This window comes from Myiozetetes cayanensis, unplaced genomic scaffold, assembly GCF_022539395.1.
Source record: "Myiozetetes cayanensis isolate MyiCay16 unplaced genomic scaffold, myiCay2020 scf4, whole genome shotgun sequence".
Taxonomy (NCBI): Eukaryota; Metazoa; Chordata; class Aves; order Passeriformes; family Tyrannidae; genus Myiozetetes; species Myiozetetes cayanensis.
The window spans coordinates 29,142,586-29,166,913 of record NW_026087631.1 but is presented as its reverse complement, the minus strand read 5'-3'; the positions used below and the strand labels follow the sequence as shown (position 1 = coordinate 29,166,913).

The following is a 24,328-nucleotide window of genomic DNA, read 5'->3' as shown; positions in this document are numbered from 1 at the left end:
CAACCTCTACTTTGAATATGCTCATAAGCACTCCTCTGTGGAGAGTAATAGAGCCACTTTCTGTTTGGTGATCTGACAGACATAAAGTAAGAACATAAAGCTGTTCCACATCCCAAATTAATGCCCTGGAGATCAGCTTGTACAGCTGGACTGTCTCTAGATCAGTGGAAATTTAATTACCTGCACAAAAACTTAAAAAACCCCAAACAAACAACAAAAAGCCAAAGCACCTGTATGTGGACAAAGGAGGGAAAAGAGACATTTTCACTCCTCTTTTTCAAAACTATCAGGAATATCCTCTGCCATGTTCTTCCCTCCCTTATTTTAGACTGCAGTGACAGGCAGGGAAAGGGAGTAACTGACAAACTGGTTGAGAAAGGCAGTATAAATGACAGGACTAGTTTTCAGATACGTAACTCAGCAAACAAACATTTTTTTCACATCTGCTAATGCCAACAATTGTTTCAAGTAGCTGGTGTAAAGGACTACCATTTCCTTTCAATTTGAGTAGCAAGGTTATTTTCATTTTACACTGCAATGCCAAGGATTAAGTATATCTGAAAAATTTGTGCTTTTTTTCAAGTGTTGTAACCAGTGACAGTGTTTCAGAACACAGGTAAATTTTTCCTCTTACAGTGAATATATGAGCCACAACCTGGAGGAGAAGAAAGGTCATTTCAAGTATTTTTAATTGCTATATTAATCAAGTTACCTGTATTAATCAAGTTACTTTTTTTATATTTAAAAAAATAAAGATTAGTTGTAAAGGAACAGAGAGTCTATGGTATGAAGACCAGAAAGCAAGGAGACTGAGAAAAAAAATACTGTTTAATATTTAGACTAAGCCTACCCTATACAGGAGCATATAAAGAAATACCAACAATTTCCAAGACCTTTTAACTGAGGTACTGATTTTGCTGGCTGTTGGCAAAAAGCAGTAGGATTTGTGAGCTTAAAAAGAACACTATATTAATGCAGCTATAATGCTTGTGAAATTCTGCCTTGTTTAGTGTCATGGATCACAAGGATGCAGCTTTTTATGTATCTTCCTGTGGGTTAAAATCCATCTGAATTCCAGTTGAGCCTAGTGTTTGCTCTCGGATAGGTGGCTCTGAAGGCCCACAACTTGGCAATAAACACCAGAGGGATGGAAGTGGGTGAAATGATGAAGTATTAGTTTAGGCTTTGGGAGAGGCTGGAGGACTTGTGGTTTTATCAAAATAAGAAACTTTTCCTTTTGAGATGGTAAATATCATCCTCCAGACTTAGCCGAAAACAGAGAAAACCTCCAGTCTTTCCCTTGTTTTCAAGGGCTGAACAATACTTGCTTTGTCAATCTATGTCAGTGCTCTGGACTTCCTGCCAGGAAGTTCAACTGTGATAAAATGGTTGTGCTTATCACAGTACGCATGAAAAGCAGCTATGAAATCTGGAAACTGTTTTCTACAAAATGGTTTTGAAATTATTACTACTACTACTATTATTAATAATAATAAAGTAGATTCGATAGTTTTCCCTTAACAGCCTGGAAAAGGAACTTCTATAGGAATCCAAAAGTACACAAAAGTCGTTGAGCAACTCGCAGTCTGTGACACAAAAGGCAGCAATAGAAACCCCGATGCATCTCAGGCACAGAGCTGGTCATACCTTCATATTGGACGCCTCGGTTTCCAGTTTTGTCAGGTGATTTGAGTTATCCTCTAGCTCCTGCCGAAGGTTGGAGTTCTCCATCTTTAATGCCTCAACTTGCTTTAATAATTGATCATAGGAAGCTTCGGCCATCCTGGGCTGCCCTCAGCCCTTAAGAAAGTAAGAGAAAATGTAAAATTTAAACATTTTAGGAAAAAACCCAAACCCAACACTGCTCAAATGTATCTAACCATAAAATTGTATCTCTCTCCCCTTTACTACACAATTTTCTAAATACTTAATTTAGATCCATTAAATCAAACTACTAAGGCCTAGAACTAATGCCAGTTCAAGACTCTTTTCAGTGAGCTTCCATTTGATACACATGATTAAGCAAATGCATGAAGTTCATTATCAATTGCATGGGTTATTAGGGGAAGCCAGAATACATGAAAGAAAACCACTGCATCATGCAAAAGCATCCTTAGTACTTGCACTTCAGTATGAACTTAGAGAACCTGCAGAAAACAGATCATATATAGTAACTTCTGGATAGACAACAAGCACCATCAAATGTAACTAAAAGACGCTGACTGCCTACTCATTTTATGAAGTGAATGGTAGTCACAGATGTTCAAGATTCCTAGGAATAGCACACAGAACTGAAGAGGATGCTGTATGAAAGGTAAGCAATAAATATTAGGCAATTTTAACAGAAAAAACCCCCACAATATCAAACATAGCAAATACATAGATATTTTGTAAAAATATCCTCAAAGGCACAAGATTAGAACAAAATTTCTACACAAGAAGTAGTCACATTGCACAGTAAAATTTAAAGATAAAAGGTTATTCTTGATATCAATTTTATATATATAAAATATATAAATATATATAATAAAATATACATGCACACACATATATATACATATATAGATATACATACATACTCCATACTATTTTGGATATTATTGTAATACAGTTGCAAAGCACCATCACTATTACTCAAACATTACAAAGGAAAAAGAAACAGATACTCCTATTTAAACTATAAACTTCAAATTGTTTCGCATTTCCCAAACCACAAGCCATCAGAGTTGTTCATCTAAACACGTAAGTTAACTAAAACATGGTTAATAATGTTTGAAACTCTTTACAGTTAATAATATCAATTTCTTATTTATCAACCATTCAAGAGAATAAAAGGAAGCCTAGGACACTTCCAATGTCATTGCAGTAATTTCCTAAGTAAGTGGCCTCTAACTCAGGGGGAAAAAAAAATTAGAAAATTATGGGGAAACACTCCTTTTCATCATTACTGCAGTATTATGGAAAAGATAAAACAATTAAAAGCCCTTATTTAGCATTTTCTGCGTAGCCTCTCACCAAGCCTTTGACCTTGTTGCCTGTGTAAGTTCCTACACAATCTGCTTTGCTCTTCCAGACCAAACTCAATTGAATTACCCAGCCTGCTAAAAAGCAGGTAAAAAGATTCTAGTTCCTCAATACAAAGTTTGAAAATTGTGTTTAATCTTTCTAAATTTAAACTCCCTGAAATGTAAAGAAGAATGTATACCACTGAAGACAGAACAATAACAAAAGCTACATTTGAGATCACTAGTTTTTTTGCTGCCCAAGACGCAAGTCTTCATGCCCTAAGCACCTGTCACCATCAAAGCCACTCATGGACTTGTGATTTCCAAGAATGAAAAAAAATCTGTAACAAATTTATTTTTCAAAATTTGGTCAAGCTTTAGTGGAGATCTCACATTTAAACAGATAAAGGCAATCTGAAACAAGTACTCTTGTTGTTGAATTCTGGGATTTTAGCATAAGGTTGTTTCACCTAAAGGTGGAAGCCTGTCAGGGAGAGTTGTGGAAAAAAAAAAACAACAAACAAAACCACCAAAACTACTTACTACATACAAACAAACTGCAAAAAATCCTTAAGGGCAGACTGCTTCTGTTACATTTCATGTATGCTTTTATTTAATAAGTAAGAGTTTCCATTATTATTAAGAAAACTAATAGCTGTAGTTCCCATTTCACAACTCACTGCCCAGACAATTCTGTACAAGCCCAAGGAAACGCAGACAGATGTCACTTCTGAATGTATGGAAACTTTTCTAAGTTAGTTGTCACAAATCAGTACTGTATTGTAATATTGATAGAATGTGCTGGTTTTTTACTGAAGTAAATAACACATTTATTCATTTACATTTCATTTACAGAATCAAAACCATTTTGTTTCTAGATGGAGAAGGACAGGTAATGTAAAAAAAATATCAATTTTTTCCATTCCCTGTTCACATTCAGGAATCCTCACTTGCTGATTTGAAATTTAAAACAATTTGCCACATTAACAGGATGTATACACAAAAAAGAAGAAAATGGAGAAGGTGGATGAAGGGAGGAGCTACAGCAGAAAGACAGCAATTGCATATCTCTGGTATTTTATATGCAAAGTAAGCTTATGTGTATTTATGCTAAATGAGTAAGGATCCTGAAGGGGAGATTTGGTTTGGCTTTTCCCCTTCCTGATCTAAGTGCCTAAGCTTCCTTTATTCTCGTAACATGAAAGTAGGGCATCACCACTAAGAGACAGCATCCTGCCTCAGACTAGGAGTCACTTCCTGATTTATTCAAATGTCAAACTTGTGGGTTTTCAGATAAAAAAGAAATGAGTTAGTTGATTACCATAAGCTGGGTATTTTTTGCTAAACCAGTGCCCAAATTAGAAATAAGTGACACTGTCACAGTTACAATGGGGATGAACAGAAAAACTGTATGTGGATAAGGAGCAGATCAAAGACATCAAGATGACACAGGGCAGCGCTGAAAGTCAAACTGCTGTCAGTGAAGTTCCCCCAAAAACTAGACTGTGGTAGGCATTTTTAAATGTTTTGTTACTGACCTTGGCACAAGATGTAGCATCAAAACTTGCTCCCATAAATTCACAAGAGGTTGCACAAGGTCAGAGGACTACATGAATTTGGTGAACTGAGAGATGAAGCAGTAGAAACAGGGCAGAATTAAACAGTGCAGTAACACCAGGTCACTCACGTAGGAATCTTGTCACCTGAAGCAGTCAAGCCTCTCAGCCTAAAGGCCATCGGGGTACTGCCAATACTAGCACAAGGAAAGAAAACATGATCCCTGGAGTTATCATTTTACATGGACATGGGTAAGAAAAGTGAATTTAAGTGGGTGCAGAGAAAGATGCCAAGTGATCAGGGATGAGAGTCTCTCATCATGCCAAGTGATCAGAGACAGAGATTTGACAGGCAAACCTTGGCTGCCTCAGCACAACAAAGGCTGGAATGACACAGCTAAATTTTGTCACTGGGGAGGGGAAAATGGAGGAGAGAGAAAAATATGTATGTTAAAACACAATACCAGCACAGACCAAATGGGTATAAATTGGTCATTTATCAACCTAGGCTGCCAATGTCTATTAGAAGTTGTAGTTCAGCAACATTCTTGCCAAGCATACGACACAGGAAGGAACTTGACAGACTTGATGGTTCAAGAAATGCAGTCGTCTATTCCTAAACTTCAGTACAGATGAATGCTGTACTTACTTTCCTACCTCCAAGATATTTGTTTTGTTTTGGTTTGTTTTTTTCCTGAAATAATGAAATGCCAAAGTATTTCACAAAAGACACCATTATTTAATTTTAAAATGGGGGAAACCAACACAGGTAATGCATGACCACAAAGCAGCTTAGGCTTTCTGATGCTGAACACTGCAACACCTCTCAGGCACGTGATTTGCAGACTGAAATCAAAGGCTGCATTACACGTAAGCTGTTCCATATATATTGAGATAAAGCCCTCAAAATTAAAATCTGCCTCTTATCTGAAAATAGGTTTTTACCAATTGCCTCAAACTAGACACATCAAATCACAGTTTAGGTCTCAAAACAATCCTTGGATTTATGCTCCAAATTATCTCAGTACAAAAAAAAAATTACTCGGACAATTTTGTTAAACACAGAATGGGTCAGCATCAATAGAATCAACTGTATCACTGAACCCCTACTTGTAGTTTTACAATGGTCAAATCACTTGCCTTGGGGAAACAGTTAAACTCTGGACCCTCTTGGCCAGACAGGGTTCCCAGCCAGGTATCACCTTGTTCAGAGCCAGTAACCAGCCCAAGAGAAAGCAAGGAAGAGTTTAGCTGAGGTCCATTGTTCTGAAGCTGTATCACATTCAACATATTCAACATCACTGGGGCCAGAGTAATCTGAATAAATGACTCTTCTTCCCCACTGTACGAAACCATGATGGCATGGGAGAATGGAGGATAAGGGAAGAGCTCTGGCCTGCAGAATCCATTTCACATTTTACGCAGCCCAAGGGAAAATGCATCCCTCCTATGCCACAAAACCTACCCTTGTGAAATTCACTGTTATACTTCATTCCCTTTTGCACTCTAACTGCATCATTTCTTCATGAAGTGGTCATCATTCAAAGGGAGGAATGGAGATAAACCATTTCTCTAGATTTACTCAAAAAAATAAGCCTCTTAGAATACAGAAACTTCAAAATGCAGTTCCCTCACAGTAAGAGACCTAAAATCTTGCTGTCCTACTTCCCTGACCCATATTTCTCATCATTAAGAAGCTGCTTCTCCATCTCCTAGCAAAGTAAGGTGAAACTATGACACAAAATTTCACGCTTTACTGAATCAGCACTTTGTATGAATATACGTATCAAAGAAGAATTTCAAGCTGGATATAGCTCTTTTATGCACTAAAATAAAAATTAATGAGAAGTCTAAATTTATGCAAATATACTGTTAAGATTTAGATATGGATTTTTTTCTACATTAAGAAAACTCTAGCCACTGCCCAGACATGAATTTACATGCATTTCTTTTGGTCTCAAATCCCAAGATAGGAAAAAAAAAATCTAGATTCTCTGAAAATTTACAAGTTGTTATTGATCAAAGCCTTTTGCTTTGAAATCAGTAAACATATAAACTCAATATGCCCTAAACAGGTTCTACTAAAGAACCTTGACAATTCATGATATATTAAACCCCCTTACGAAAATATTTCAGACTCACATTACTATTTTTTCATCCATAAAATCTATCATAATTATTACTGCATTCTACTGTCACCAGTAAGCACATGTGCTCCTGCTCTAACTGCAGATTTTTCATGTTATCTTCTTAATGTAACAAATTGAAATAATCATGTCCACATTTCGTATATTTTGAATTTCTTTTTAATCTTTCTATCTAAATTTTGTGATCATTGTAACTAAATCTAAACTTATTTTATATAAAGTTAATGAATATGAACGTTAGAAAGGATCTTCAACTCTGATTTTTTTCTACACCCACAAATTCTGCGCTGAGCCCAAAATCTTGTCCTTGTTATTCTTTATCCTTCTGTCAATTTTTGCCATTTGTTACCATCTGATTAATGGGGAATTATTTCTTCAAGGACGTACCACACTGAATTCAAGGAGAAAATACTCAAACTGTCAGCAGATTTTTTTCCAATTAGCTTAAATACACTTAAACTCAGATTTTTTTAAGCACTAGGTCAAGGGTCTGTGACTTGGAAGTGGTTATGGCTAACGCTGGGATGTCTGGGAGGGCTGCACTGGTGCCTGCCCGCAGCTGTCTGCCCCACCCATCTCCGCAAGGTTCCCACCCAGGGAAGAGGGGGAGGGCTCAGCTGCTCGAGTGGCAGCTGCGAAACCACTGCAGATTAGTGCCTGACTGCCAAGGTAATCTGAAATAGGTGTCAGTTTAAACTCAATGTGCTGGGCCATTAACCACAATGGACCAGCAGCTGTTACACAGCTATTTCCAAAAATGGGGGAAGGCTGACGGGGTGGGGGGGTGTCAAAAATTCTAGCACAGCTGTTCCAAGGTAAGCCTGCTCCACTGAATAAACTTAAGCCTTGAGTAGACCATTTTCATAGTTACCTTTCCACTCGTGAGAATGAAGTGTGTGGGGGGGGTTGCTGTTCTTATTTTGAACATATAAAACCACACCAGTTTGCATGAATTCAGTTTCTCTGCTGACTGAATCTGTATTGGATTTCCCATTATTTTGTTTGAAGCTTGCCTTCAGCCGAAATGTTTTTGTATGGAAATATCCTTCTGCTTATCCTTTTTCAACTCCAGCAAATTATCAGCACACCAAGTGCTGTGTTTAAGAACTTATCAAAAATGAGTATCACTGGGTCAGGGATTGTCTTGTCCATTTTGGAGGACAAGTTTGGGCAAGCTTTCAAGGTTTGCCAATCTAAAAATGTTTACCCTTCACAGGCATTGTTTAATTCTCTGCTTTCCTATGCACTGAAAAATTCTCCACTGCACTCAGATAGTAAAAGAATCAAAAATTCCAGACAGAGCAGAAAAACTGTTTCTGCTTTCTCCAGCATCACACTGAACAACTATTATTTCCACCTGGTGATAAGTCTACCCTTTCTTAAAACGACCTCTGCTGCTAGCATATTTAAGTCTCCTCTCCCCACCCGAATTTAAGAACAATCCCCAAACTTCTAGCCAGAAGCAGCTAAAAGGGAAGCCATTTTGTTTGGTTTTTCCCTGTCTGGGCTATGTGGGCACACATATATATAACAAGCAGTCTGAAAGTGCCGTATTCTTTTGAGTGTGATTAGAGAGAACTAAGAAAATACTCAGTACAGAATAAGAATTGCCCATGAGTGTAACTGCAGATCAGTTCACATGCTCATTCATTCTGCATTATCACACTCAGGTCATAAGAGAGATGAAGGAAGGAGTATAAAACTACCCTCACAGAAAACTGCTCTTCATCAGCTTACTTTAACACACAAGGGCTCTGATAACAGAAATTAATTGCTAGTTATATAACACTACTCATTTCAATACATTTGAAAAAGCTGACATTGAAAAAAATTTGTAACAAATTATACCAAATTACAATCCCTAGATTAGGTGCACTGTGAATTCCTGGGGCCAGATGAAGAGCCGTTCCTATTGTCCCTTATCCTAATGCAATATGTGAAAGGGTAAGCCCCTTTAAAAGGAAATCACACAATTTTCTCTAAACCTCAGCTGCATCAAGACGATTTTCTTCTTAGTTTTTCTATTCACTTACGCATAAAGGTCACCTTTGTGGACAGCAGACTAAAACACTGAAGTGTTACTATACCTGATCTTCCTAAATCCTTTTGAATGGGGATTGGGTAGAGAGTGTTTCTTGTTTGTTTGTGGGGTTTTGTTGGTTTGTTTTTGTTTGGGTTTTGGGTTTGGTTGGTTTTTTTCTGTCATGAATTAATTTATAACTTGGCAAGAGCCTTCAAGCCATCATTATATTCTGGGATGCTTCCATAAGTTCAGTACTTGCCCTGTACTCACCAACCATGAACAGAAGTATCATCTGTTCATCCTAAGTGATCCATGTTCTCTACATTCCTTAAAAGACCTGGAGGAGAAGGAATGAGAAGATCATGGTCTGAGCTCTTGTGTGCCTCTTTACAGGTCAAGTATGATAGAGGTCAAGTGTGTATTCGTGTGAGAAGAGAAATAATCTCACATTTAGAATTTTACTAAAGAATGCTTATGATAAGAAAAACCATTCCCATTAATACAAAAAAACTGTAAAAATCAAGAAGGCATATATTTCAGGCTATGAACTGTCAAGTTCAGCTTTCATTACATTGTCAAGAAAATTCCCACTTCTTCCTTTGTAATTCTGGGCTGGGACGTTCCTTAGTTGGTTAGTCATGCTGTATTCAGAATACAACTGTGAAAATTCGAAATATGATTTGCATTCAAATACTATATTGAACACAAACCACTCCAGACATCATTTGAATCAGAACTTATATTGGATCGGGGATGATTCACAAGCCTGAACACTCATCCTTCAAGATGATCATCTTTGTTATTCATGGCTAATTGTGTATGCCCTCAGTGCACATGACTTGCTCCTGTTTACTGTCATATTTCTCATAATCTTCTAAGGACTCAATTCTAGAAAGTTTAAGCTATTAAAAAATCTGATGCAGGTCTTTATTTTCCTATTTTAACTGAAAACACAAATCAAACTCAAAATCATTTACATAAAGTAAGTCAGCTTTAATTATAAAAATAAAAATATTATTTCATAATAATGAGGTATTTCCCTATCTTCGGTGACCTATCAGGGTCATCTTCAGGGTTCTCTTCAGCACTTTTAGGGGTCAGAAGACCATCTGTCTTGCAGGAAATGTACCAGCATCTGATCACACAGGTCCTGCATGAATTTTGGAAAACCATTAGTGTAGACTTGGTCTTCACTGATAATAACTTACTGGCACAGGATATCATCAGCAGCATAGTCTGTTTTAAACAGGATTTCATTACACTGATGACAAAAGAATTAATCATAGATCATCAAAATAAACATTTTACCAAATATATTGAGATGTATATTGAAATCCAACATAAGAATTTAGAGACCAAAAGAACCAATTTTAGCCATATGCATTTCCAATTTATGCTGCATTATTCCATGCTGACATAACAACAGTGTACTATGACAATATCTATTAGAACATTCATCATAACTGAGTATTTTGTAGAAGACATGATGTTTAGGAAAGTCTGCACTCATAAATAATTTAAAGCATTATATTTTGAAACGATCTTTTATTTAAGTTACCATTTCAAGAGTGTGACTACAGTTTCCTGCAGAAACTGTTCCACTGGTTACACAGAACAATGTTGAGACTCCTTCTCTTTTCAGACTTCAAAAGATACAGGAAGAAGCATCACAGTAACAATCATCATAATCACGACTGTGCTTTTGTCACCTTCTTTCCCTTTAGAAAAACACCTCCATATCTCCTGTCTGTTCCAACATTTTAGCAACTGTAACAAACATTCAAAACGTCCAACGAAAAACATCTCGTATCACCAATTTACCTTTTGAAACCAGTTATTTGAAATGGAAAGTTCTTGAATGATGTTTTTAAAATTTAGTATCATCCAAAGCCTCTCTCACTGATAAACAGGAGATCTATGATTCTAAAAATAATGGCATACATAGAAAATGTTTTGAGGGGACACTTAAATCAGAAATTCAAACACAGACTTGTCTTCATCAAATCTTTTTTTTGTGCATCACTGTATTTAATAGAACTGAGAGGGCAAAAGGAGTGTTTTACCAGTTACTTCCAGGCTCCTTAAAAACAGAAGAGTCTGTTTCCAGGAAATGGCTTTCAGTACATATGCTTACATGTATTTTCAAAGAAATGTAATTTTGACAAAACATTCATAAATTTATTACTTGTATTAGATAACAGAAAAAACACAGAACTAAACAGTAAGAAACGAGTAGAAAAAACATTAAGGAGCATTTTTCCACAGAACAAACAGCAAAGGGTGGAAGAAATATTTAAAAACAGAAATAGATCTATATTGTGCTATTCACCGAAATTTATTGAAAGTCCTTCTTCGCAAACCAAGAAGTTGTGTGTTTCTTGCTACGCCTTTAAAAGGCATTTTTCAGGGTATGATTCTCCAAATCAAGCCAAAACCGGGCCCCACTGCTCCCGTGAAGAAAATCCTATCAAACGAAAAATGCCCCTTACAGCCACGGACAAGGTCCTCCATGTGAGTCAACAGGAAGAATTTCATATCTTTGACCTAAACAACGAACAGGATGAAATAATCTGGCACGACATGCGTTCCTCCAAAAATCGCCACACTTTTTTTTTTTTTGCTAAACGCAAGGAGCGTTCTGCCGGCAATGACCTAATTACTAGAATAAAAGCTGCGTATCTGACAAAGGGGAAGAAAGGACCCACAGCTTCATACATAATGTATCAAGATTTCTCACAGCACTGAGGCCGAGCCGCGGACCCCGCCGCCCCTTTGTGATGTTAAACCAACCCGCGCGAAGTCAGCGGATCCGCGGGCGCTGCCGCCCGCCCGCCCACCCGCGGCCCCCGCGCTGCAGCACCGAACAAAGCCGGGACGCTGCCACCGCCGGCCAGCGTCCCCCGGGGGCACCTCCCGCCCCAGACCCCGACGCCGAGCCCCGCTCTCCTCCTTCTTCCTCCTCCCGCTCCCCGCCGGCCCCCGCGGGGCTTTGTGCCTCCGGCTGCAGCGCCGCGCTCGGTCCCGCCCGCCCGGCTCCCCGGCTTCGGCGCTCCCACGGCGTCGCAGCCCTTTCTCGCACCCCTTTTTTTTGTCGTTTGTTTTTCTGGAGCCGCGTTACCGCCGCGCCGCCGCACTCACCCCATGGCCGCGGCCGCGGCTCCTCCATCCCCGCGCGGCGCCCGCGCCCGGCCCGGCCCCGCCCGCGCCACCGGCTGCGCCAGCGCCGCGCGCACGGCGCGGCCCCGCCGGTCACGTGCGGCCGCGCGCACCCCAGCCAATGGCGGCAGCGCCTGCCCCCGCCCCGCCCCGCCCCGCCCGGCCCGGCCTCACCCGGCCCGGCCCAGCCTAACCCTAACCCGGCCCGGCCCGGCCCAGCCTAACCCTAACCCGGCCCGGCCCGGCCCAGCCTAACCCGGCCCGGCCCGGCCCAGCCTAACCCTAACCCGGCCCGGCCCGGCCTCACCCGGCCCGGCCCGGCCCGGCCTAACCCTAACCCGGCCCGGCCCGGCCTAGCCCTAACCTGGCCCGGCCCAGCCTAACCCCAACCCGGCCCGGCCCGGCCCAGCCCCCCGGTTCCGCATCCGAGCGCAGAGACACCGAACCCGCCCTGCGGGAAACCGGCTCGGGCGCCCCCACTGCCTGTCACTCACCCGGCCTGTCATTGATCCGCCCTCCGCAAAGCGCTCAAGGACTAAACGCCGTGTCACGCTGACACCTCCTGTGCTTACAAAAAGGGAAAACGCTCCTGTGTAAAAACGACAGTTCTGTGTGTGCTCGATTTCAAGCTACTCCAGTTCACCTAGTTTTTCACTGCTTGTTAAAAAGTCAACAGTAAGGATACGCTTACTGTTGCGTTTTTAATAAGCAGTGTCTCAATTGGCATATCCTTCAAGGACAACTCAGACTTATCTGTGTAGTTCAGTAAAAAAAAACCTGTTTTCCTATGCTTTTCAGGTATAAAATTGATCTTGCTACTTGATAGATTAATAACAGATCAAACGTGTACATTTAAGCTATCCCACATTAGAACAATAGGTACCAGCTGGAAAAAAATCTGAAAGACAAATGAATAAAATCAATTCATGACACTGTTTTATAATTTCCTCCCAGAACTGATCTCCCTCCAAGGGCAAGGGTGTAACAAAGTATTCATGAAGATGACTTAAAACACTACAGAAGCACATTATTGAAATACAGGAGACAGCAGAAATTAAACCATATTTCAGCTGTTTGAGTTTGAAGTCTGTTTTATCACTAAAAAAAAAAAAAAGTTATCTATATAACTGGTGCTATGGGGAAGTTTAAAAAGAATCCAGGTCTAATGTAAAAGCTTAATAGAAACAGCACAATATTAAATAATTTTAATACTATAGAATAATTCAAGAATAAATCTACAAGCAGCACAATGGATGCCAACAGAACAGTCCATGACAGAAGATCTGAAAAGGTGCAATGGTTCCTCATCCAGAGCAAAGGAATGCCCTTCCCTGCAGCATGGCAAAAATTATTGAGTTATATCCTGATACAAGCGGACATAAGGATAGATGGCTCATTAAAAACATATATCCTTACACGCCTGAGGAAATTCCATTCTTCCTATAATCATTTATTTGATTTGCATGAAACAAGCAGACTCGTGATACCTTGTGGTTCGGACCAGACGAATTTAGAGGCACTACAGGCTGATGCCTGCATGGGAGCAATTGCACCACAGATTACTTATATGCTGCCATTTTCATTTCAGCTGTTTCCTCATAAGTCCTTTTTTTCAGTCACAGAAGGCCACAATCCACTCTCAGGAAAGATGCTCTTTGCCAGATAACCTTTCACCAAACATCTTCACTATTTAGGAGATATGTGACATGACATCTGCTACCTTCAGCACAGTATCACACAAAATGCTCTTTGACTTCACCAGGATGGCAAACTACAGAGCTGCTGTCGCTTCAGCTGCTGTGGTAAAACATCCTAAACCAAAGTAAAGTGGAACAGTTTCAGGCTATACGACTTTTTTGCCACAAAGCTTCTATCAATTACAGGAATTGTTGCCATCCTTATGGTTTATGGTGGTTTATTATCCACTTGATTCCATTTCATAGAGACCAAGTTCATCCTCCCTCAGGTGTAACAAATTATCACACTCCTCTTACCAAGTTTAAAGTTTAGAACCTACCTAGGCCTCAGACCTAAAGCCAACTCGCTTGGTATCTTACTGATACACTTGACTGTTCCACCCCTTGGAAATGCAAACTAAAATGCTCCCTGTTGTTACTATGAAGCTCTCTCCATCCTAAAACTATTTACATCAGCATAAGTGTAAAATCAAATAAGTACAGACATAGCTCAACACCTATGTTATCAGTTGGCAAGTTGTTACGAGTTGTGGATTATGTAGCAATCAGGTTGCTTCACTAATAGTTTTAAATCATGTTCAGAAGTGGCAAGTGCAACAGACTGGAGTGAACACCTTGAGAGCACAGAGACAACACCAGAACCAAGGCCAAAGAAAATGTCAGAGAAACTGAAATCCTATTCACTAGAGCTAAATCCCACACCTAAAATTAAAATCCTAAGCTTTAAGAAATACTATTTATTTTCTAGAACTCCAAACAGGAGTATTAAACATGGAAGGCTACATAATGTACTTCATTCATTTACACACATCAAACGCATTTTCTGCAATTCTCAAAAACTAACTGTAGTTTTCACTATGTGAAAAGATTCTTCTAGTCCTGGTAATGGTTAATCCTTTCCAAGTCTGTTTGTCACAACCTGCAAGTCTGAGCAAATTCAGTGCTGATGAGCACTTTAACTGATGTTAAATTCACTGCTCTATAGCCTGAGCTCCCATATTTATTTCCAGAACAAGTAGAAGCAAAAATTCTCTAATGATTTCTGCCAAGATGAACAGCTGGGTGGGAGGGGAAAAAGCTTTCCCTTCCTCACTCACAGTAATGCCCCATTCTGTTAAGATTTCATAAAAATGGCAGCCTATGGTCTGTGTCACGAGCACTTGCCTCTAAAGCAAAATCCACTATTAAGTGAAATCCAGTTTAACAAACAGCATATTATTTGTAATAAGATGACCCTTCTCATATTGTATCTTCCAGTGGTGTTACAGCATTGATATACAAACAGGTGAGTGCTATTGTCCCAAACAGGTGAGTGATATTGTGCCACGTACTCTTACCTTCTTTCAAAACTGCTTCCTATGTGCAGTAATGGATTCTCCCAACAGAACTGATGCCGAAGAAACAGTATTAGGGAAAAAAAAAAAAAGTTAGACTTTCAGGAAAAAAGAAAGTACAGAAAGAAATTGTCTTCTTTAGACTAAGTTTATTTTTGGTTAATTATTTTCTCTCTGGTAGAAACACCAAGATGGCTTTTTATTCTTTGAAAGATTACCAAGACAGACTTAGCAATACCTGCAACATATTGTATAAAACCACCCTTTAAAGTCTATTAGAAGAATCAAATCTTTGCATGAACCCTATGTAAGCTATCAAATCCCAGGGACAGAAAATTTTAGTATTGAAAAATATCAGTTCAGTTTCAATATTCAAAAACATAACTACTTCTATTATTTTGGACAAGATCCATGTAGTCTACCTAGCGCAGCATTTTCAAACATTCAAATGGATATTTGAGTCCAGAAATGGAATTGGCAATATTTGTATAAAATATTTGATGCAATCTATGCATTGTTCCCCAACTTCCTACAGCATTTATAAAAATCCAGTTTGAGACCAAATTAAATTGTCATAACTGTTTCCCCCCACTACTTAGTAGTGCTAAATAGAACCTCTGAGCAGGTTAAGATCCACATGTTAGAAAACAAAGTACATTCCCCAAAATACCTATTTCCTTCATAAAAATCAAAACAACAGAAGATGCAAGAGATTTTCTGGTTTTAGATAACTGGATCATAAATGGGACAGTTCTCTCAGCCTTTACAATCTCACCCTCTGCAGCAATAGCCTCCTCCCTAGGATCTTTCCATGATTTTATGTATTTTAAGTGATTGATATTTCATTATAAGTCATTGAATGTGCACAGTGTTATTCACCTCAGAGATTCTGGGCAGGGAACGGTTGGGTAATGAGCTAAAATCTCTCCCTGGTGCCAGGCAGTATGGTTGGTATTACTCGCAAATGTGAAAAAGTGTTGCCAAGATCTTGCCTTCAGAACTTACTAATACAAGTTTTACACATTGACTTATATCAGGATACATTTTTTGAAAGATGGTACAAACAGATTTCATCAACAAAATAAACTGAAAGCATCTCACATCTGTTTTACATAGATAAAAGTTTCATCTCAACACGGGACTTGATGACGTATTTTTGCACCTGCTATAACCAAAGATTGTCTTGTGCCTTTCACCTTTATTTGGGGAAAAAAAAAAAAAATCAGTGAAGCTGAACATGTTCTTGCTTCTTATTTCCTTCAGTATTGTGACAGTACTTTCACTTCTCTCACTACCACACAAGGACTATGTGCCCTCTGAGCCTTGCCCTTGCCATGTGACCAGGATCAGATAAAAGTTGTATATACACACTTTGGAATGCTCACAACTTGCTCCCATCAGCATTAGCATCAGTGTTTTGACCATGAAGAGCTACAGCCCTACTGCCTTCATCAGAATTCTCTCAGAAACACTGCGTATTATTTCCCCAACTATGGGAACTTTCAGCTGTAAGCATTAGAAAGATCATCAGAAAAAGGTTTCCTGATGATCAAGAACCTGAAGGATCACCTTTCTCATGCAGATGAAAAAAGAACGAAGAAAAGCACTGTATTGTTCCCAGTGTATCATCCAGAACACATACACTAGTCCTACAAAAATAAACAGGATTTTTCTGTACTGAGAACATTGTTCTTTTAAGATTTTCTATTATATATTAATGTACTAAAATTCCACCTTTTTTCCACAAGCAGTGACAAGATCTGTCTTTCACAAGAGTCAATTAACTACCCCACAGTCATGTAACATAAGCTAAATGAGAAAAGCAGAAAAATTCATGCTGTTTAGTTATTTCATAATTATGTCAGTGGTAGAGAAATACATCACTTGCTCTTTAAATCCTTTACTATTTAATGCGCTCTACTATTTGCCAATTCCTTAGTTTTGTCCAGAAGTATTCTGCTCTCTGGGGCATCTCCTACTCGTAATTTCTTCTTTCTCACTAAGTTTTTCTATCTGCATGCAGCTTTCTTGCTTTATATTAAAGAAATGAAGGAGAAATACTGCTTCTCTCCTCACTTCTGCTTGCTTTAGTATGGAGTCACAGCCCACCCTGTACCACATTTTCTAAAAACAGTAAAGCAATACTGAAGAGAGTTTGTATAGAAAACCATTAATCCAGTAAACTTCACCATCCATTCTTCTATCTCAGCCATATAATAAGGCCCACCTGACACAACTTTGTTTCACATTACCCATGGTTTCCTCATCCTCTAATTAAGAACATAACAGTATTCTGGCACTGTATCAGTTCATTTCCTCTGCTGTAGCTCTCTCAGACTTGTTAGGTAGTTTACTGTGTCTGTATACTGTAATTTCCACTTCTTACTTCAGTGTTTTCTTTCCCTTGTAGCTAGCTGTGTATTATATTTTCAACCTTCCTTTCATTTAACTTTCTTTTCCATATCCTTTTAAAACTGTTGCAATGTGTGCCATTTGTTAGGCCTCATTTCTAATGAACTTTATTTTGGTTTACAGGTCTTCATCAGAAATATTTCTGTTCAAATATCAACCAAGTTGTTACTTAATCTGGGCCACCTGTAGGACCTCAGGAGGTAGCAAGTCAAAGCAATGTTGTGCAGTACCTCAGGTGAAAGGCAACAGAAAAGTTCAATACATATCCTAACGAGCTCTTTTTTCCCCCCAATAACTATAGATATCTTCATCTTACACAATATTAACATTGTGCTTTAATTTTCACACTGTTTTCTAGGTTTTAAATGGAAAAACAATCCCATCCAAAAAGCTGTGTTGCAAAAACATACAAAGAAGATAAGCAAGCTAAAAAGGCAGAAAATAGAAATGGACGGCGCTTATTCAATCTGCGAAATGGCTGGTGGACTTTTACAGGAATTTGGAAAGAATTTTAAAGATGTGAGCTATAAAACTTATCATTTGTCTGTAACATGCAGAAAGTGAGTTCAATGACCAGATGAAGAGCTGACTTTCAAGTGTAGTTTAGTTTAACCCACTGATGGGGTTGTGTTGGCATGTGCCTACCCACTCATTTCAAACCTCCAGCAAAATAAAGGTTTTTTCTGCAATTTTGAAAATCTGCAATTGCACCTTTTAATGCACCTGCAATTCTGTTTCAGTAATCTATTAACCTTATTGAAGGCTGAACATCTTCCATGTAAAAGCCTTTGGTTAGCATAGCTCAGGGATTCTCTGGTGATTTTTTTTTTTCAGAGGAAAAGCTCTTCCTAGAAGACTTTGGTCACTAAAAATATACTGCTCTTTTTCCCCATTTGGGCCACAGAACAGAAAAATATTACATGTTTAGAGAAAGATTAAAAAAATGTTATATCTTCCAATGTTTCTTGGGGAGTGCCAGGCTCTGGATCTGCCTGGTCTCCACTAGAGCTATCTTTTGTAAACAAAGCACATCTTAGAATATCTCCTTTAGTCTTGGCTCTGATGTACCTTTTTCACCCTGGGCTGCAGGTCCATCAGTGTCTCAGAGACCCCGGGTCAGATGCAGTAGAAGAAACTGAGCATGGTTATATAAGCTTTATAGTGAACTCAGGAGCATCCCAGAATTCCACAGCACTCTGACAAATGGAAGCTCTATCAGTGGAATATTTACCTTTTTCTTCACAATCTTCTTTTCGATCCTCCCTTTGTTTGGTTTGAACCAGATGTTCTTAATGCAAGGACTGATTTCTTGTAAGCATTCTGACATTTTAGTAGTAATAAATCAGTTAAAAATCTATTTAGCTAAAGGTCATCAACATATTTTTGCCAATAATATTGAAAAGGACAGAAGGTTAATTTTCCTGGAATCCTGAAAGCAAAGGCCTTTTACAAAAAAATGCATGTTAACCATCACCATTCTCCAAGTCTGGTAGGATTAAAGAAATTCCAGCTAGAGGCAAGATTCTTAAAGTCCACTGCATTAAGAGAGGCTGTGACAAGGTCTAGAAACAAAAAGGTCTTGCTAAGTCATAGCTGTGAGTTCTCTCACCATAATTATAATCTTTTGAACACTTAAATTAAGGCCCAGCCTCAGAGGCTCTTAGCTACAATAGGACAACTGTAGCAAATCAATCTAGAAAAACTGTCTTTTACAAGATAAAGTGTTGGCAAGGAATCTGAGGATACATACATCATCCTCAGAAATATCAAAAAATTCCACATTACAGTACATAACAGTAATTACTCAGGAATTTGAAGAAGGACCACAAAAAAATTGCTCTTTTTGTCAAGGAAGATTTAGTCTATATGGTTAAAGAAGTACAAGTCAGATGGTTTAGAAAAAAGTGGTCTGTTTTTTATCACTGTGTATTGAAAATATTTTCAAGTGTCACAAGTTTAAAGAGATTCATCAGCGCAGATCAGACAAACTGGAAATGAATTTCCTAAACTGACTGCAATGTGTGCACACTTACAATGTGTTGCAATGATTATACTCAAGTCTCCCACCACTCAGATTTATGTGATTGCTTGATAAGATTAAGAAAGTCCTGCAGCTCTTTTCTTGCAACCAATACAGAACTTCAGCACTAATTAATTTCTGTGCATGTAGAGATGAGCTGCTGTGGGAGGCAGCACTCCTGAAGAAGGAAGAACATTAACTCCATCCAAGCTGAAAACCAGGACAAGAATGGACTTGTACTCCCAGGGAGCACAACCCTCCAAGACACCTGGCCAGCATGCAGTTTTCCCCCTCACTGCCATATTAATCACTACAAATAATGATTCATGTCAGATTTTTGGGTTAGTTTTTGTTTTGGAGGCATTCTTACTCTCTTCAGCTTATTTATTCACCATAAAACTGCATCATTGGATCACTTGGGTCTCTTTCCCTTAGGAATTGTCACACAAGTCACACAATAGTGTATTGGTGGCATGCTAGTTTTTTCCCATTCTCTTTTGGCACGCAACTTAGTGAGTTTATTTAAAGTTAAAAATACACAGCCTCATTTCAAAAAATGTGCTGCTGGAGTGGGTGCTATGATTTATGTTTTTCTTTTCGTTTTTTGAATAAATGATGTTTTAAAAATCTTAATTTCAGCAGCACTAATGAGGTTGAAAAAACTTTTTTGCTTTCATTAGAGTGGAGATTGTTTTTATAAAAGTCTTGGAAGTCTAAAATGTCTTGTGATATTTTCTCCTAATAATGAAGGTTCAGCTTACTGAATAGCCAGTAAGGGACAAAAATTCAAGCATAACCAGCCCTGTCCAGTGTTCAAACAGCATGAACATTTTCTGAAATTTGATCTACCTGCTCAGTAGAAAAGGGACACAAATTTGAAATATTCATTATATTTCTAGACAAGCTGCTTCCAGTACCACACACATTTTTAGGAGTCACACAAAGCTGGCCTTTCTCTAGGTCATTCTTCGTCCTGGAAATCAACATGTAAATTCAAAGTAATAAAACCAGCATCTGAGACAGCTACTACAGAAAACTAACACTACCCAAGTTACTTCAGTAAAGTATTGAGAAAAAAGAAAGGACTGGTAGTCATGCCCAGAACAAATAAAGCATCAGTGATTAGCAGAAAAAGTGCATTTAAGTCTGTCAAAACCTGAGAAGCTAGGAATTCCTTGATCTATACAGAGCAGATATTTGAGTGCCAGCTTCCCTCGCCCAGCTTGGATCCCGGGCTACCAGCTATGCAAGACAACCAAAATACCTAAATTGCATGCATTAAGACCTTAGAATCATATGATACAATTGCATGATTAAAGTATATAATGCTGCAACTCTGTTGAAACACTCAGGCTAAGAGATACAACTAAAAAAAAACAATCAGAGAGGAAAAACATCTTACTGATTAGATATCTATTTTGCATCTCAGATTCCAATCCCTACAGACAAGTGAAGAGATAAAATTTTAAACAGTCACGACCATATTTAGAAAAGCTTTCCATCAGTAAGTGTACTAGAAGAACACTTTTTTCTCCTAACACATAACCCAAATACTTCAATCTTAAATGAAAAGATTGTATTCTCAAAGATTCCCAATGCAAGTTGGCTAGAACACCAGCACTAACTAGCTGCAATTTTGAGAAAGTCATATTTGACACAGACGCTCCTTCTCAGCATGGATTTACATTTTATTGATCCATTACTCTTTTATAACTGTATATATTTTGAATCAAGTACTGAATGCCTTACTAGCAATAATTTGTATTGTTTTAATGTTAAAACTCAAACCATTCAAGCTTAAAGTTTGCCCCGCACTGAGCTGTCCCGAGTAAACTCTAGCAAGCAAACATAATACATTGTTTCTACACAAAAGAAAATTCCTTACAAAGTAGTCTTGCAGGGAGACTTAGTGCCTGTAAATTAAGGTAAATTGAAACCTCAAGAATTTTAAGCATTTCCTACAACATTAGAGGGCTTAATTTTGCAAGCTAATTACCCCAGGTGGCAAGAGAAAGGCAGAAATCTTCTCAGTAGGTAATATTTGTTCTAACAAGGAAGAAACAATAGGAGAGATCCCATGCCATTGGCAAAATCCCTTCTGTCCCATGAATAGAAAACCAAAGTCCTTCTCCAGAAGCACAATGGTCAGTAATTGAAATGTTCTCATTTAAGATTATAAATGAGCTGTTCCCTAGTCTTGCTTCTTTCTTCTGCTTTTCCTGATTTCCCCCCCACCCTCCCCCCACTGTATTTTGGGACCAGACATCCTAATACTGGGAAACTTCATTTGATATTCTTGTCACAGCACTAGCTGATCGTGCTATAGTACGTAGATGTGACTGAAGTCACAGGGGCTTTCTGTTCTAACACCTGGATGATATTTTGGTGTTGCACCTTCCTTTTCTGAAAGAGTAAATGCTGGTGAGTTCTGGTAGAGGAACTCATGTCAGCCTTACTCCCCAGTTCCAGTGCTGGCAGTTTTCTACGCCACAGGATGTAAGCACCCCAATTACTTCAGCACAAAAATAATGTCTTTTTACAGATTTGAATTTTGCACAACACAAAGCAATTCTGAAGCTTACAGGTCTTCTAGAGACTCCTGCAATGTAATTATATAAAACTTGGAAAATGCAGAATAGAGGCAAGAATGATGAGAAGCACTACCCATCAATGTTCTGAAATGGTGCAATAAACTTCAAAAAACGTGAATCTAGTAAAATACACAATTCTTCAAACAGGGAACTTGATGGCAAACTGTCCATATGAACAATTACTTGGCGTTGTAAAAAACTCCATCACCTGTAAGTCAGTAGTCAGATTTTCAAACAGTAAACACCTAACTAAGAAATTAACCAATGAGTACCTTCCAAAGCTACCTATATTCAGAGCTGCTGACTTCTAAGGCAAGAATTAATATATTGTCAGAGAGCAAAAGTAAACCTTAGCCATGTAACACTAACATGTTGAAGGTAGATATTTTCCCAATATTTTCTAAACAATTTAAAACATTTTAAGCCACTTGAGACTTCTGTAACAGAAAACAGTGAATTATGACCAGGCTTTGTCATTACAACGAGTTTCAGGTCTTCCTTGCTGCATAAATACTACACTGTCACATGGACTCTTCAGTAGCTTTACATCATTCAAAGCACTATTTCACTTTTAAAAAAAAAGACCTGGACATCTTGCTGACAACTAAAATTAAGAGAGTCGTTTGGAACAGTGTAAAGACAGTCCTGTACAGACAACTACTCTTTCATGCAAACAAAGCAATACACAAATCCACTGGGTTTAGAGGAAGACAAGCTCTCTTTCTCCATTCAATTTATTCTTTTCAGCTTCCAGCACTTGAAACATTTTTTTGGAAAAAGCTTTATGAATCAAGTCTAGTTCTCAAGGTCTTAATGACATTTGGACATTTAATTAGCAAGCCATCACTTGGACTGGTATCTAAACCTTTTGTCAGAGACCTAATTCCATGGCAATTCAAACATCCCATTAGTGTTATATTAATTAACAAGAATTCTCATAATATGCTGGCTACTTTGCACTGGCATGCATTGACACAACAGTGGATTCAGTCTAATAATGCAAGGACACAGATTTACAGTGTACACGCATTACACTAACAAGGATATTCTAAGACAAAAATATAAGAGCCACATGTATGAACTGGTACTCAGCCATACTTTGTGCTTCCTGGTAGCCTGGATGAATTTTGACATTCAGGAGAAAAAAAAAAGAAAAAAGATTGACTGAATTATAACTATTTCATTGATTCTAAGCTGAGTCCTGTTCTTAAACCTTTCTGGAGCTCATTCTGAATCATATTTAGAGATTTATGCTGGCATTTCTACTGCAAGACATATTCAGCACACAGGGTTTTGTAAGAAGTCATTAACATATATAACAATACATGTAAAAAAATAAGCTGTATTTCGAACGAAAGAAGAAAAATCACAGTAGCAGATGCCCCTTTTCAGTTTGTATCTCTTAATTTAGAGCTGTAGTTTTCACTGAAATAACAACAAAGACAAAATGTAGAAAAATGATAGAGCAAATGGAACAAATTCTTTAGGGTTCTTTTCTTCCTTTTGTGGAAACACTAATTTTACACAAGTTTGAGTCAGCACTCCACTAGACTGGGCTAAAATTAGAATCCTATACAATGAAAGGCTTGTAGTTGAGCAATTTGAATACCATGGAACAAAATCCTAATAGAGTGATTCTGCAGAAATGCAGGGAGAAGAAAAACTGGTACCAAGAACAATTAAAGAAATAGATATAAAAGGGAATATTCAGAGTTGCCCTTAATCCTGGTATTGATGAAGTCTGTAAAAAAATTTTGTTACATTGTCTTATTAAAAAAAAAAATCAATTTAGCTTTATGTAAAAAAACAACAATGTGCAAGGAATATGGTCATACATTAGATTCTGCTAAGCTTGGAATCTCATGTATCTCAGCATTGCCTGCTGACAAGATCTTCTCAGCAGTGATTGGTGACAATTGTAGTGTCAAGATTACTGGCACTGAAGCTTTTACTCCTAAACTGCTGACAGGTAGGCTTTTGATATCAAAAGTTAGTAAATTCTAATGGAATCAGCTTGCTTTTTTTTTTTATTGGTCTAGATCCTGGTGTGTAGCAGGTGCTATATAACAACTATTTTTATTGTATGGCACCTGCTGACAACCAACAATTTTATCCAAACTTCATTCCACATCCAAGTCTTTTCTGACTAATACAGAGTAATCAAGGAGACTTTATGTGAACCCTCGGATTGCAAGTTCTGTAGGAAACAGCTTAAAAAGAGTAGAGAACTTAAATGTAGGTTTTTCTGAGAGGAAAATACAGAAGTTGCAAATGATCTCAGTGAGACCAGAAAAGCATTTAACTCCAGACACCCCTTTATTCAAGCTATATACAGCATTTTCTTTGAAGAATGCCTAAGTCAAATACCTGTACACCCCCCAACATAG

General features: G+C 38.3%; 1 protein-coding gene across 7 annotated transcripts in view; it reads right to left on the bottom strand.

Annotated features, from left to right (window-relative positions):
- The window catches only part of APC (APC regulator of WNT signaling pathway), a 91,322-nt gene that overhangs the window by 57,653 nt on the left and 9,341 nt on the right, over positions 1–24,328 (bottom strand). For 2 of the 7 annotated variants that reach the window (XM_050328334.1, XM_050328340.1), the window contains exons 2-3: positions 14,922–14,971; positions 1,648–1,800 (exon numbers count right to left, since the gene is read on the bottom strand). In XM_050328334.1, coding sequence (XP_050184291.1) covers positions 1,648–1,782 — 135 coding nt within the window. In that variant the 5' untranslated portion in view covers positions 1,783–1,800; positions 14,922–14,971. Of the gene's footprint in view, positions 1–1,647; positions 1,801–4,543; positions 4,559–11,869; positions 11,937–12,381; positions 12,398–14,921; positions 14,972–24,328 lie in introns of those variants that run through there. The other 5 variants (XM_050328339.1, XM_050328336.1, XM_050328337.1 and 2 more) reach the window with 4 other exon arrangements.